This window comes from Balaenoptera musculus, chromosome 21 (genome assembly GCF_009873245.2).
Source record: "Balaenoptera musculus isolate JJ_BM4_2016_0621 chromosome 21, mBalMus1.pri.v3, whole genome shotgun sequence".
Lineage (NCBI taxonomy): Eukaryota > Metazoa > Chordata > Mammalia > Artiodactyla > Balaenopteridae > Balaenoptera > Balaenoptera musculus.
The window spans coordinates 11,077,252-11,091,641 of record NC_045805.1 but is presented as its reverse complement, the minus strand read 5'-3'; the positions used below and the strand labels follow the sequence as shown (position 1 = coordinate 11,091,641).

At 48.6% G+C, this 14,390-nt stretch overlaps 1 protein-coding gene across 2 annotated transcripts in view; it reads left to right on the top strand.

Annotated features, from left to right (window-relative positions):
- DLGAP2 (DLG associated protein 2) overlaps positions 1-14,390 on the top strand; it is a 141,556-nt gene that overhangs the window by 105,920 nt on the left and 21,246 nt on the right. The window contains exons 6-7 of one of the 2 annotated variants that reach the window (XM_036838833.1): positions 8,596-8,945; positions 9,849-9,890. In XM_036838833.1, coding sequence (XP_036694728.1) covers positions 8,596-8,945; positions 9,849-9,890 — 392 coding nt within the window. The remainder of the gene's footprint in view (positions 1-8,595; positions 8,946-9,848; positions 9,891-14,390) is intronic. The other variant, XM_036838832.1, reaches the window with a different exon arrangement.

The window sequence follows — 14,390 nt, the reverse complement described above, 5'->3', positions numbered from 1 at the left end:
GTCCTGTGTGTCAGGATCCATGACTGTGTATCTGTTTCTACTACAGTCACCTTGAGATTGTGACTATGTTGTCTGTATTAGAGGTCTGGGGGTCTTCCAACCTTCTTATGGAACTTTCCAGGAGAAGTAGACAATATTTAGGATGTATTCATTAGACGCTGAGCATCAATAGGTGTAAATAGCTCAGAAGTTATGGGTTGATTTTACCCTTGCAAGTAGCATCAGCTTTATCATTTTATTTATTTTTTCATTGGAAGGTCGTTTTCTTTCCCTTGAGTCAAGAGACAGTAGTGTAGTAACTCTGGATACTTTAATTCCAGTGGGTCACAGCTACATACTCCTTATTTGCCATGAGCAGACATGAAAATCGGTGATTTCGCCATCAAACAAAACCCCACCCAAGAATTACCCCCTCCCACATCTTGATGGTAAAAATACAATTCTGGCACAACTTTAATGTAGACTTTATTCACGATTAAACATCCCAAGTGAAACAAAGAGCAGCCCACATATTGCTTGTGAGGACAGGACAGTACCATCCACTACTCGATCTGCAAATTCTCCACGAACAGATTGACCCAAGTCACTCAGTTGTGTCCCTGTGATTGGTCTGTCAGCTTTTCCACTGAAACAAATCATTCTTTTCAAAAATGTTTTTCATCTAAGTTTAAAGCCTCCCATTCTCAAAAGACGCGGGACACAGTTGTGTCACACTGGACACTTGATTTGGGTGGGGGGGAGAGACACCCTCTGCTGCCCGTACGTTTTCATCATTTTGTCTTGTTATCTGATCTCTATAAGCTCAGCACTTGCCGTCGTTATAATCAATTCCCTGTTGTGTTATCATTTTGTTTACTGCCCGGGCCCTTGAACACTCAGAATTCTGTACTTAGAAACTTACCTGATTCTTCACATCCTTAAAAGTTGGCTCATTCTCAGTTTTTCTTCAGAAAATCCAAGTTCTTCTTGTGCAAAGTGAGTTTTAAATATTTAAAATGAAAACAGGAAGTGTCTCAAACCATGAAACAGCTGTCATCACTTCATTTTACAGTCTGCAAGATGTTAGATGCTGGTTAGACTATAATTTCTTGCTAATTAACACATCCGAGGTAGATGTCTGTGCCACCAGCCCATCAATGTTGCCCCAGAACTTGGGGGACCCACGCAAGTTTTTGTAACTTTAGGGAAACCACTGTGTGCACGCCAGTGGGATAAGACTTCTGTGTCCTGTTTGATTTACACTTATGTTTTGAGACTAACATTAATTAAAGTGTCAAAATAGCTTTTAATCTTTTATGTCGAACCTTTGCCTTTGGTTTGGTTTCTCCAATATCCAGACTCTCATTAGACATTCATGGGCTTGATGACTGTAATTCCTTTTATGCTGTTATCTTTGAAGTTCTAATTAAGAGTGCAGTGAATTTAAGTGTCGCTGTTACATTCAAATAGAACGGTGATGCCTGACTTTCGAAAAATATTTTATCTTGATTACGTATTTATATGACAGAATGCTAATTTTTAAATTTCCTTTTTGGCTTGCAAATGACTTGTAAGGACTGAATTCAGAAATGGTGTCCAGAATTCCAGGTGTGGAGGGATACTAGGCATGCATTTAAAGTAATGATGTATTCACATTTGAGATTACGCAGAGCCGTGTGGAAGTATAAACTGAGCAGCAGTGTATTTCATCCCATTCAAGTTACTTTACCTCCAATAAAATGTGTTTCTCCAAATTCTCCTTCAGTAGATTTGCTAACCCAACACTTTGAAGACCTGAAGGGAAGTCCTTATGATCGATGTCGTCTGCTTTATGTCATCTGTTGAACAGACGGGGGGGGGGGGGGGGGTGCTCATACTGATTCGACTTTGCCTGGAGAAAACCTCTAGACCAGCACCGTCCAGCAATGAGAATGTTCTCTGGCCTCTGTCCAGTACTGTCCCCATTGGCTGTTCGTGACTATTGAGCAGTTGAAATGCAGCTCAAATGCAGAGGAACTGATGTTTTTTGTTGTTTTTTTTTTCTCTTTGAAAACGTTTTAATGTAAAGTGGATTATTTTAGTTATAAAATTCACTGTACTATTTTTTTTCACACACACACACACACTGTATTTTATTTTTACAAGAGATAAATAGACTGACATCAAGCATTGTACATGGATGACCACAACAAAAGCAACAATGATTGCAATTACCAAACATGAAACACACTCATACTATGTCATAATATTGACATTCAGTCCAGTAATCCTCCACTGTAGCAGCTCCTTTACTTTGCAGTGAAAATTGATTTGTATATTCTTTGCCTCTGAGTCGTTGTGGGATTTTTTTTTTTTTTTAATTCAAACAGAAAGTCACAAAAATAGAGGAACTGATGTTTAAGTGTAGTTGAGGTGTTCAGATATTTTAGAAGTTTAGGTCATTTAAATTTGGCTCCGGGCTATGCTGTTGGACAAAGCCATCTGGAATGCGACCCTTCTCACACAATCAGGATAAATCTACAAGGTTTGGGGCACAGTTTGCTTGGCCAGCAGGGTCAGAAGCTGCAGCCTCTCCCCATCTGCCCAGCTCATACCCTTCTGACCAGGGCTTTGAGCCCTTTCTTCAGAAAGGGTCCGAATGAGATTAACTCAATTCCGCGTATATGTACCGTGTATACCTGGGAAAGTACGGTTTTCACATGCCTCTGCCATGGTTCTCATTCAGCTCTAACGGGGAAGAGTAACATGTCCTTTAAGTATCACTACTATTAGTTTAGTACAATTTTCATAGAAATCTCCCTAAAATGTATTATATGCATGGCTCCTTCCATCTTAAATAGTGTAATTAACCTTTTCTTGGAGGCACAAAGTCTCACATTGGTATCAATAGACTCAGGAGAGAAGGCACGTCACAGAGCCGCTGCTTTCTGTCACCCCCATTATTTTCAGGGTGAGTCTCACCAACTCATCTGATCCCCAAGACATAAGCAGAATCCAGACTAACTCAGGAAATGGATTAAAACACAAGTGCATTTTAATCTCTCTCCCTAGAATCAGGAAGCCACTTGAAAATCTCCAGGGATTTTCACAGTATTAGACACATGGTGAAAGAAATCGATGACAGCCTTTTAAAACCAAAAGAATGTTCCTGCCTGGACTCAATTAAAAAATAAAAATAGAGTAGTCAGGCCTTCAGATACCTAAAGATGTTAAGTAATCATTTCATTTTTTACTTTAAAATTTATATTTGATCCCTTTTATTGAAACAAATCTTGGGATGTTTAGAAATCTCTCTGTTGATTCATCTGCTTTTTGAAGCTGTATACGCTTTGACAGAATTACGTTGCTAAGTTAAAATTAAAATTTTCATTCATATGTAATGTTTCTGTGACCTACATGTAGAAAATGATAGATAATACAGCCTGTAACTAACAATTAGCTCAATCATTATTACCTAAACTGTTCAACTGAATAATCGAATATTTTTCTTGAATGTGTAAAATGTTACCTATAATGGTTTATTTTAATCCATGGCAGCAAATTAACATGCTCAAATGAGCATTTTTAATTATCTCTTTACTATATTTCCCAGCTTCTAATTCTAATTCTAAGGAGGCGTTTAAGAATATACAGTTCTACCTCATGAGATTGTAAGTACCAACATGCATTTGTCAGAAGAATGGACTTATGAATGAATACATTGATATACTTTATTTTTCAAAAATTCTGTCTCAGTGTTATTTTACTTATCTAAAGTAGTCTGTATACATTAATTTTTATTTACCCAAGACTGACAACTGACACTTAATTTTTTTTTTGACACTTAATTTTTAAATTATCAAATTCAAAAGCATCCAGTTGACCAAGAATATAAAAGTGTTGCATTGTCAGCAGTAAACAGCCTCATTCAAAGTCACACGAGGAATCACATCGTGTGCATATAGGGCCTGAGAGGGTGGCAAAAGGGACATTCAAAACGTGTGTTAAACGCCTGTCTTACGTCTGAAACTACAAATCCCATTTTGACTTCTGTACTAATGTGTACTAATGGATCTGATATCTGGGTGCCTGGAAGTTTTTATGTGTGTTTTCTGAATGTGTTTCTTTAACTTGTGTAAATTTACTCTCAAAACATTAGGTAGCGTCTATTTATTTCATTATAAATGTATGTGTTGGATTTTCACTGGAGCCATTTCAAGGGGAATCAAGTGACAAGTGATAAATATATTCAGGGGCTTAAAACTGTCCCACCCTTGCACATACTTCCTCCATTGAGAAGATGGTGATTGGATCCCAGGGGGTGGGAAATCCTCACGTGTTCAGCCAGAACGTTCCCTGGGCCACTTAGCTAAACGTCGGCCCACATGTCTTCAGGGGAGCCCCATGTTCTGGGGGGACGTCACGTGGTCGTCCCCTGGAACAGCTCGTGGAAGCGTGGCAGCCCTGGAACTCCACAGCCAGTGGTGCAAACCAGCCGTCAGGGCTGCTGGGACCCGAGTCTACACTGCCTACCTGAGGACAGCTGCCTCAGAGGATGGCGGGGGATTAGATGCAGGGGTCCCGTCCAAAATACTCCAGGAATTAAAGCAGGCTGAGCCGGGTCAAGGTCAGGAAAAGGAGGAAGGAGTCTCTCTAGTCGGCAGCTGGGGTGGCGCTGGGTCCCGTCCTGCCGCTGACTTGCCGGCTGCCCTCAGGAAAATGTTTAAAGCCACTGGAACCTCCGTTTTCTCATCTGGGAAATGGAAGAACAAGTGCCATCAACCGGCAAGGTTGTTCTGCAGCTTCCGTGAGGCTAAAGGATGGAGAGCTCAGACGGCCACAGAGACGCTCTCCCAGGCGTAGCCGTGCCCCTGGGTGTGCTCCTGGCGGGGTGCACAGAGATTGTTCTTCCCCGGGACTGTGTCTCATAAACACCCCTGCGGTGACCTGGTAACAGCCTCCAAAGAAAGGAGGTGGTGCCGAGTGCTGTTTGCTGTTGGTGTTTGTCTTTCTGTCCACTGGGGGAGGAGCCATGAGCAGCTCTAAGTGACCACCGCTGTAAGGGCCGCCCTTCCCGAGACAGCGCTCCGCCCGCCCCTGCGTGAGCTTTGTTCCCCATCATCCTCGAGACAGCAGATAAGTGGCTTTGTGGCTGCTTCCCTTTTACAGATGAGCAAACTAAGGCTGAGAGAAGGCAGCTTCTCCCAGATCACACGCACGCTTACATCACTGTATGTCTGAAGCAAGGAAGATTTACTGTAGCTCTAAAAGAACCAGAATGGAAATATGGGAGATTTCCCTTTCTTTTTTAAAAATTTATTTCTTTTTTATGGAAGTATAGTTAATTTACAATGTTGTGTTAGTTTCACGTGTACAGCAAAGTGATTCAGATATATATACATATATATATTCGTTTTCATATTCTTTTCCATAATAGTTTATTACAAGATATTGAATATAGTTTCCTGTGCTATACAGTAGGACCTTGTTGTTTATCTATTTTATATAGAGTAGTGTGTATCTGCTAATCCCAAACTCCTAATTTATCCCTTCCCCTTTGTTAACCATGAGTTTGTTTTCTATGTCTGACTCTGTTTTTGTTTTGTAAATAAGTTCATTGTATCATAGTTTAGATTCCACGTATAAGTGATTTCATATGATATTTGTCTTTGTCTGGCTTACTTCATTTAGTATGATCATCTCTAGGTGACAAAATTTCATTGTTTTTTATGGCTGAGTAATATTCCATTGTATATATGTACCACATCTTCTTTATCCATTCATCTGTCAATGGACATTTAGGTTGTTTCCATGTCCTGGCTATTGTAAATAATGCTGCTATGAACATAGGGATGCATGTATCTTTTCAAATTAGAGCTTTTGTCCTTTCTGGATATATGTCCAGCAGTGGGATTGCAAGATCATATAGTAGCTCTATTTTTAGTTTTTAAGGAACCTCCACACTGTTCTCCATAGTGGCTGCACCAATTTACATTCCCACCAACAGTGTAGGAGGGTTCCCTTTCCTCCACACCCTCTACATCCGGTGACTTTGGTGCCCACGGGGAAGAAGCTGCAAATTCCAAGCATCCAGAGTCACAGTGTCCACAGCAAGACTTCAGGTTGACGCAGTGTTTTTTTTTTTAACATCTTTATTGGAGTATAATTGCTTTACAATGGTGTGTTAGTTGCTGCTGTATAACAAAGTGAATCAGCTATACATATACATATATCCCCATATCTCCTCCCTCTTGCGTCTCCCTCCCACCCTCCCTATCCCACCCCTCTAGGTGGTCACAAAGCACCGAGCTGATCTCCCTGTGCTATGCGGCTGCTTCCCACTAGCTATCTATTTTACATTTGGTAGTGTATATATGTCCATGCCACTCTCTCACTTCGTCCCTGCTTACCCTTCCCCCTCCCCGTGTCTCAAGTCCATTTTCTATGTCTGTGACAGCATGTTTTTATAAAACATTCACCAGTTAACGTTCTTGAAGAGGCAGGTTTTCTTTGCTTTGCAGTTTTCTTCTCTTGGAGCAGTTCCCTAGCCTGGTGATGGGACCGGGCTCCCTGACTCCTAGGACCTTGTGTCCTAGTGACCTGGGCCCCATGGGAACGATGCTGGGCTTTCAGCAAGCTCGTTCAGTCCTGGGTGTGCTCTGAGGGGGCCTGGCAGGGCCGCGACGGTAGGTGTGTGAGGGAGGTGAAAAGGCTGCGTTGAGCAGGTCTGGCGGTCCCGAGGCTTTGCAGGCTTTAGAGGACAGGACGGAGGGCAGGAGGGACTGCAGGGTCGGTGGTGGATGCCTTGTGATTGACTGAAACCGGATGGACAGAGGTCTCCTTAAACCAAAGTGCTTTAGCCGCTAGGACAGCACAGGGGAAAGGTCTGCTGAGGATGTTGAAGGTGCCCTTAAGAAGCGGACTTGAGGCACAAGGGCCCTGGGGTGTGGATGACGGTCCGGGGGAAGCAGGAGGAACCACTCGCAGCCCCACATCAGGGAGGGCCACTTCCTTCGGCTGGCGACACAGCCTCCGGGCTCAGGCTTATCTAGAACAGCAACTAGTGGTGAGTGCTGGAGGTTGGGAGCCTTTTCTTAAACACCAGAATCTCCCACAATAAAGCCCTGAATAAAGTCGGCTTTCCACCGCTTTCCTCTAGAGCTTGATGGGCGTCTTTAAAGAGAATGCCTTTAGAGGTTTCTCGGGTGTAAACATATTCGAAGCCCATTTTTCTAATGACTGTGTGCCTCACTGTGTTTCCCGCCCTTCAGCGCCTCTTTCCCATTCATCCTTTCGAAAATGTGTGCGTTTCATAAATTTTCATGCGAAGTTGTTATGCCTTAAAACTCAGATCATCCTGACATGACAAACTCATTTTGTTTTATTTGCCTGTGTTCATCTGGGATGACATTTGAGGCTTTATTTCTTGGGAAAATCCATTCACGCAGATTTAAAAATCACTGGCGCAGAGGGTAAGGGTTAGGAATGTTGGTTGAAGTCCCCACAAACAGGAGAGGAAATGGTGCATTTCCACACCGCAGCGGGATGGTGATCCCCGGGCACAGTGTCTGGAGGCCTTAAAGGAAACAGCTGCTCCGTCTGTCCTCACGGACGAGGCTCGGCCCTCCCAGGCCGCCCTCCTGGGCACGTCTGGTCCCCAAGCCAACAGCCCCCGACGCCTGCACCCTGCGTGGGCGCGCGTGCTTTGCGTGGTGATGAGGGTGCCCGGGTCCCTCTCGGAAACACTTCTGCCAGTTCTTCCTTCCAGGTAAACAAACACGACCAACACCTGTGGAAAACCCATTCCTTCAGAGCGGATGTGATATATTCCTGCTGTGAACATTGGTAACACCCAGAGCCCAGCAAATACATCTGATGAATTTTGGGTGCCTTCTAAGAGGCATTTAATATCATTTCACGTCGAATTGCACTTATTTTCTTTGGGGGGTTTACTGTCAGCGGCGTGTGTAGAACTCCAGTGTGTGCAGGGCTCAGAGGAGGCGAAGTGGCTGGTTATGAACCCGGTAGACGTGGAGACCCGGGTCCCTTCTCAGTCGGCTCCAACGGTTTACACCCAGGGAGTGTGTACTTATGGGGAGCAAAGAGCTTTCTGATACTGTGTGTTTTTCTCCATGATTAAAAGAATACCTGTTCATTAGAAGCGCTGGTAGGATGTACAGAGAACTGTCCGCCGCACCGTCACTGAATGATGACCGTGGTTAGAATGTACTTCTCATCTTTCTTCATTCACAGGTTTTCTTTACAATATATTCCATCTTAGACTGGATAGAATTGAGTAGGCCCCGCTTTTTTAACTTAGAGTTATACAGTGAGCGTTTCGCCTGCTACCGTGACCCGCGTGAAGACGATGGTGTAGCTGCCTTCCGTCCTGCTGAGTCAGACGTTACTTATTCTGCTGGATATAGGGGTGTTTTTATAGTTTTTCGCTGTTATACACACATCCCTGTCGACTCTCTCTGAGCATGAAGCGTTTTCCCCGCACTCTGCCTCATTTTCCTAGGCTAGACGTCGGGGAGAGACCTGGCCAGTGGCCACGGGAGGGCTCGGGTCGTGGACCAGATTCCCTGCGGGCGGCGGGGACCCGGCCCCGCTGACGGGCCTCTGTCTCTCTTCCAGCCGCGTCCTACACCAACTACAAAAAGACGCCGCCGCCCGTACCCCCCCGCGCCACCTCCAAGCCTCTGATCTCGGTGGCAGCACAGAGCAGCACCGAGTCCACGCAGGACGCCTACCAGGACAGCCGCGCCCCGAGGATGGCGCCCTGGCCCCAGGACGGCCGCGGCCTCTACACCTCCACGGACAGTCTGGACAGCAACAAGGCCATGAGCCTGGCCCTGGAGACGGCCGCGGCCCAGCGCCATGCCGCCGAGGGCCAGGGCGGCTCGGCACGGACCAGTGACAAGGCCACCGTTGTGTCCAAGGCCGAGGGCTTCCTCCAGAGCCGGCGCTCCTCCGTCGGGGTCCAGGTACCTCCCGCGTGCCCCCCACGGTGACACAGACCGAGCACTGCCGGCCTCGGCCCGGGCCCTCGCAGTGACCCCGCGGGGGCCGGAGGCTCCAGAGCCCGGGACCGGCCTTCAGGGGAGGCCGGCCTGTGGGTGCAGCGGGCGGGACGACCCGGCCAGGCCCACCCGCCACCCAGAGGGCCCCCCCCAGGCATTTCCAGGGGCTGCCAGCTGTTTGGAGAGTATGGAAATAGGTTATTCTGACGCTTAAGAAGGAGGTTTTGTGGTTGAAACCTGATTTTTAGTCTTGTGGCCGAACAGTAGAGTGGGGAGGAAGGGCACTGGGACCAAAGGTGAAGGACAGGGAAGGGCTGCTTGTACGAAAAAGGGGCTCACGGCCACTCGAGGTGGCCCCGAAAGTCCCCGCGCCGACCCCAGGACGCTGGTGGGTTAGCTCTGGTCACTGTGTTCTGAGCACCGAGGGCCGAGCCACCTCCGCTCAGGCCGTAGAGGCTGCCCCTGCGCCAGCTCCCACCACCGCGTCCACTTGAGCACAGGGGCGGGGAAGGTGCCCGGCTAGGAACAGCACCATCCAGCTCCTGCCCCAACCCGGGGACAGCCCAGGACAGGCCTTGCGCGGACCACGTTTCCCAAGATTTCTGCCGTGACTCCCTGCAAGAGGTGGTGTCGGCCAGCTAGGCAGGTTCCCCGTGGCATCCTTGGTGAGCACGGGCGCCTCCACCAGCCCAAGTCCAGCCGAGGGCTTCCCTGGTGCCAGGGAGGAGGGCCTGCGAGCTCAGCAGGTGTGAGAGGGGAGCCGTGTCCTGGGTGTCAGGGGCCGGGGGACGCAGGCTGGGGAGACTGCCCGCTGGTCTGGGTCCTCTGAACCCGGTCTCCACACTGTGGCTTCGTTGTTTTGTTTAGGATTCTGAACTCCCAGAGCATCAGCCATGCCCAAGGTCAGATGTAAGTACCGAAATAGACTCCAAAGCCAAGTACGCATGGATTTTATTGTTTCTCCCTTTCTGGATTATTCATACAACTGCTCATGTCACCTCTCTCTGTCCTGATTCTATATGCCAGGCTCTATGCTAGGTGCTCCCATATTACTGCAGGGAACCCTTGCATCCCCTGAAGACACAGAATCAGCCCCACTCTGATGAGGACGAAACTGGGGCTCAAACGGGCAGGCGAGTCGCTGCAGCCGAGGCCTGGCCGGGCGGGGGGTGCTGGTACGGGGGCAGCCGGCGTTCACTCGGGGGTCGCTCTGCCATTAGACGCACGTCTCCAGACGAGACTTGTGAGGCCACCAAGCTCAGGAGGCCAAGGTCACCTTCCTGGGCGCGTGTGCCCCCTGGTCTGCCCACCCACCACCTCCCACAGGTGCACTGCCCACCCAGCCACAAACAAGGCTGGGAGGGTCGACTTCCAAACACGAGGAGTTGCCAACTTACCTGAAAATAGCGGAAACTTTCCAGATAATTCAGATAATTTCAGGTAATTCCAGAAGCCCATAAAGCGAGTTTATCCAGCCACCACTTCCTGCCTGCAGGTCACCCCAGGGGCCTCCCCCCATGCCCCATTCTGCTTCCGGCCGCCGTGCCTCTCCCCAGAAGGTCCCCCGCTCTGCCGAGGCCACCCTCCCTACCAGCCTCTCCAGACCCGCCCCCAGCTGCGCATCGCGTGCCGGCCGGGCGCACCTGCCGCCTCTTGGTACCCAGCGCCTAGCACAGCGCCTGGCACATAGTGAGCTCTCGGTCAGTGTCGGTGGACGAGTGTGGGTGAGCGTGCGAATGCAGGGGTTCCGCTTTCCTCCTGGCGGCATGTCACAGCACAAAGCGAGCTTGTCACCTCGCGGTAGCCAAGGGAAGTGAGCTGGAAGCCAAAGAAGATGTCGTCCAAGAAACTCGAGTGTCAGGATAAACGGGAGACAGATGGGTGTGGGGCGCCAGCTCAAGAGTACAGGGGAGAAGAGGGATGAAGTGAAGACCGAGCCGCTGGAAGGACCACCCCTAGATGCCTAGAAAGCTCTAGAAGAATGCTCGAGGGCGTCAGGGTGGTCAGGGCACAAAGTAGAGGTGGCGCTAAGGGCGAGGACGGGGCTGGCTTGGGGCCACGCGTGGATCTGCTGAGTCTGCGTCCCAGCCCCGCCCCGAGCTGCCCTCATCCTCAGTAACCCCAGGGGCCAGCTGGAGCCACGTCCCCGTCAGGGACGGGGAACCCGAGGCTGGGGGTGAGTGACTTGCCTACAGGTTCACAGCCACAGGGGGAGAGTGGGACCCCAGGCTGCAGTGTCCTGCCGCACACGGAAGGGGAAGAAAGGAGGGTCCTGCGGTGACCCCCCCCGGGAGCCTGCTGTGGGTCTCACCCCATGACCCTGCGTGGAGGACGGCAACGCCCCCGGCCCATCACGCTGTCCTCAGCTTGCAGGGCAGGGGGGCTGTTGTTCTGCGTGCCCAGCCAGCGCTGGGGGGACGGGTTCCCGCCTGGCCTCCCAGACCAGGACCTGATGGGTTCCCAGAACCACAGCCGTCGGGGAAACTTAGACAGTGCAGGGTCTTTTCATTTTACACACACTGTCCTTCCCACCGAGCAGAGTGCGCCCTCCTGCCTGCACCTGCCCTGGAGCCCGGGCCCAGGAGGAGCGCCGATGTGGAGGGTCCCCAGGGGCTCAGCTCACGGCTCCTCCGGGACATCCTGCCCCAGGCCCTGCAGGTGTGCGCGACACCTGGGTCCCTCCTGGTGACACATCCCTGCCAGCACACCTGTCTTCTCACCTGGAGCCCACACCTCGCCCTACCTCACTTTTCCTCACGATGGTGGTGACATTTAGCTATTTTCTTTGTGCTCATTTTTGTTTTTATCTGTGATTTGTCTGTTATTGCAGTTTCTACTTGTGTGTGTGTGTGTGCGTGTGAAACTCTGTAGAACACGTTTACTGTTCCCAGACCCTGTGATGTGGTTTAATGTCAGGGACCCTTCAATCCCGTCTGCCTCAGTCACCCCATCTCTAAAATGGGAGCGATTCCCACTCTGCGGCGTCACCAGCTGGCTACTGGGTTTAAACGTCCTCTCTGAGGTGATGCTGATTTACCCTGACCCAGGACGCCCTCGGAGTCCCAGCCGTTTCCCGTTTCCAGCAAGCCTTCCCTCCCCACCCCACCTTCCTAACTGCTTCTGCTGAGCTGCAAGCATCTCACGGAGCAGGGTTGGCAAATCATATTTAACTGTTGGACTTGTAATAGGTCCCTGAGGGAACTGCGGGGACTTTGTATGGGAAGCAACGTACCCGCTTTGCTATGTGTGAAGTTTTGACGGCAGAGCCTAAAATGAGCTCAGTTTAGAGCAAAAACTTGAGATTGGAGCTCCAGCAAATATCCTCGTAACAGCCTGCTTCTCTCTGGTGCCTCCAACTACGGGCGATCGGCCTTCACCTCCCGAAAACGCGGGCCATGCACACACATGCACAGTCACACGTGTGCGCTCACGTGTACACGCATGCGCTGCACACATGCACGTGCACACACGCATACAGGCATGTACACGCACACACGTGTGCACTCACACACACGCCGGCCACACCAAACCCCTTGTTCCCTAACTGGCCTGTGCGGGACCGTCCTCCTTCCCACTGCTCCTCCTGGCCTGAGGCTCAGCAGCCGTCCCTCCACTGAGGCCCGGGGAGAGTGAGGCGGGGGCTTCCGGATCCCGGCGCCCACCACTCACTGCAGCGATGGGGTGGTCCTTTCCCCTTTCATCAGCGAGCACCTCCAGTACAGCGTTCGCTTCACAGAGAGTTCCCTTAAAATACAGGGATTTTGCTGATTTCATCTTTCTTCTCAATGCCTGGAACACCGTGGATCTTGTAAAAAAATGAATGTACGCATACATTTCTCAAAGCCTTTACAATCCTTTTACCCTCCTAGGCAGAAATTTCTCTCGGGAAAAGATTCCTTTGATTTCCTTTCCACTGTGCAAAACAGTAATTCCTTTTCTCTGTCCCAGATTTACTTTTTTTCCCCATCTACATAAAGCTGTCCCAGGATTTCTGAAATGATAAATATTTAGCTCATCCTGGCCTTGTACCACTGGATCATATCCCCCTTCACCTTTACCTTCTGAAAAGTAGAGCTATCTTCATGTTTTTCTTACAAAGGTTTCATATGACAAACACTGTAAAATCTAAAAAAGTCGTTAAATATAAACTCCTTGAATTTAATACCTTATTGTTAATATAGCTGATGATCTTAAAAGCGGGGGTGAGAGGGCAGAGCATTAGATGTGCTGTGGAGAAGCTGACCTGAATCTGGCTCCACCCAAAGAGTCTTACATCAATCAGACCACGTGCCCAGCGCTTCCCTCGCTTTTGAGAGTAGGAAGAAAAGACTCCACTGAATTTAAGAGATTTACCCAAGTACCACACGGCCAGCAAGTGGCAGGATTTGACTGCCTCCAAAGCTGCTTCTCCTCATTCGCTGTAAAAATAAGAGAATTATAAGAGAAAACGTACACACTAGAGAAAGGAAGAAAAAAGCATTTTGTGATATCTTGGTCGTACTTTTTAGTCCCTTTATGGCATGTGTATGTGTCTGTGAAGATGTGTAGTTGTATGTGCACACACGTCTTGTGATCTGACCGCTCACGCCACCTGCCTGTCTACCTTCCTTAGTGGACATTGTATCGTAAGCGTCTTCCGTGGTGTCATCCTTAAACCGTCATTTTCATAGCTGCACAGCTCTTCTGTGTCATGAGAAATGAAAACTTACCATATGTTACTATTACCCTACTTTCCTAGCCTCCTATTGTCCCAACGTGTCACCTTATAATTTGTTAGAATTCGAGGTAACTTCTTTAGACCAGAATCCTAAGACTGGAATAAGTAAGGCAAATACTTGGAACATTTTTACGATTAAAAGCTAATGCTCTTTCCATTCCAAATACCTCTCTAAAACTATACGAATGAAGCAATTTCACCCGTATTATGTATCTATCAGATTCGACAATACCGACCAAAATTGTAAAATGGGATACCTTTGCCTCAGCCGCCAAATGGGCTGTGAGTATAGTCACCAAAGTACATGCACGTGCAGACCTGTATTTATAGTGGCGTCATTGACAATGTCAGAAAACTAGTAATAACCACATTATCCCTCCACTGAAGACTGATTAAATAAATCAGGTTATAGCCATAGAATGGAAGAGCAGTTAAAGCACAGGCAGCTCCTTTTGCACTGACGAGGGGTAACATTTTTAATATATTAACTTTTATTGCAATCTTTTTGTGTAAAACAATAACAACAGTTTCCCCACCCAGCAAGGTAACATTTATGTGAGCCGTGACCCACTTGAAACTCAAAAGACGTGGTGATTAACAGCAAGGTTAGGAATTTCATTCGAGCACGTTTCCCCCTGCAGTCAACCTATTTCCTCTTCCAGCCGCCAAAATACGCAACACAAATGAGAGGT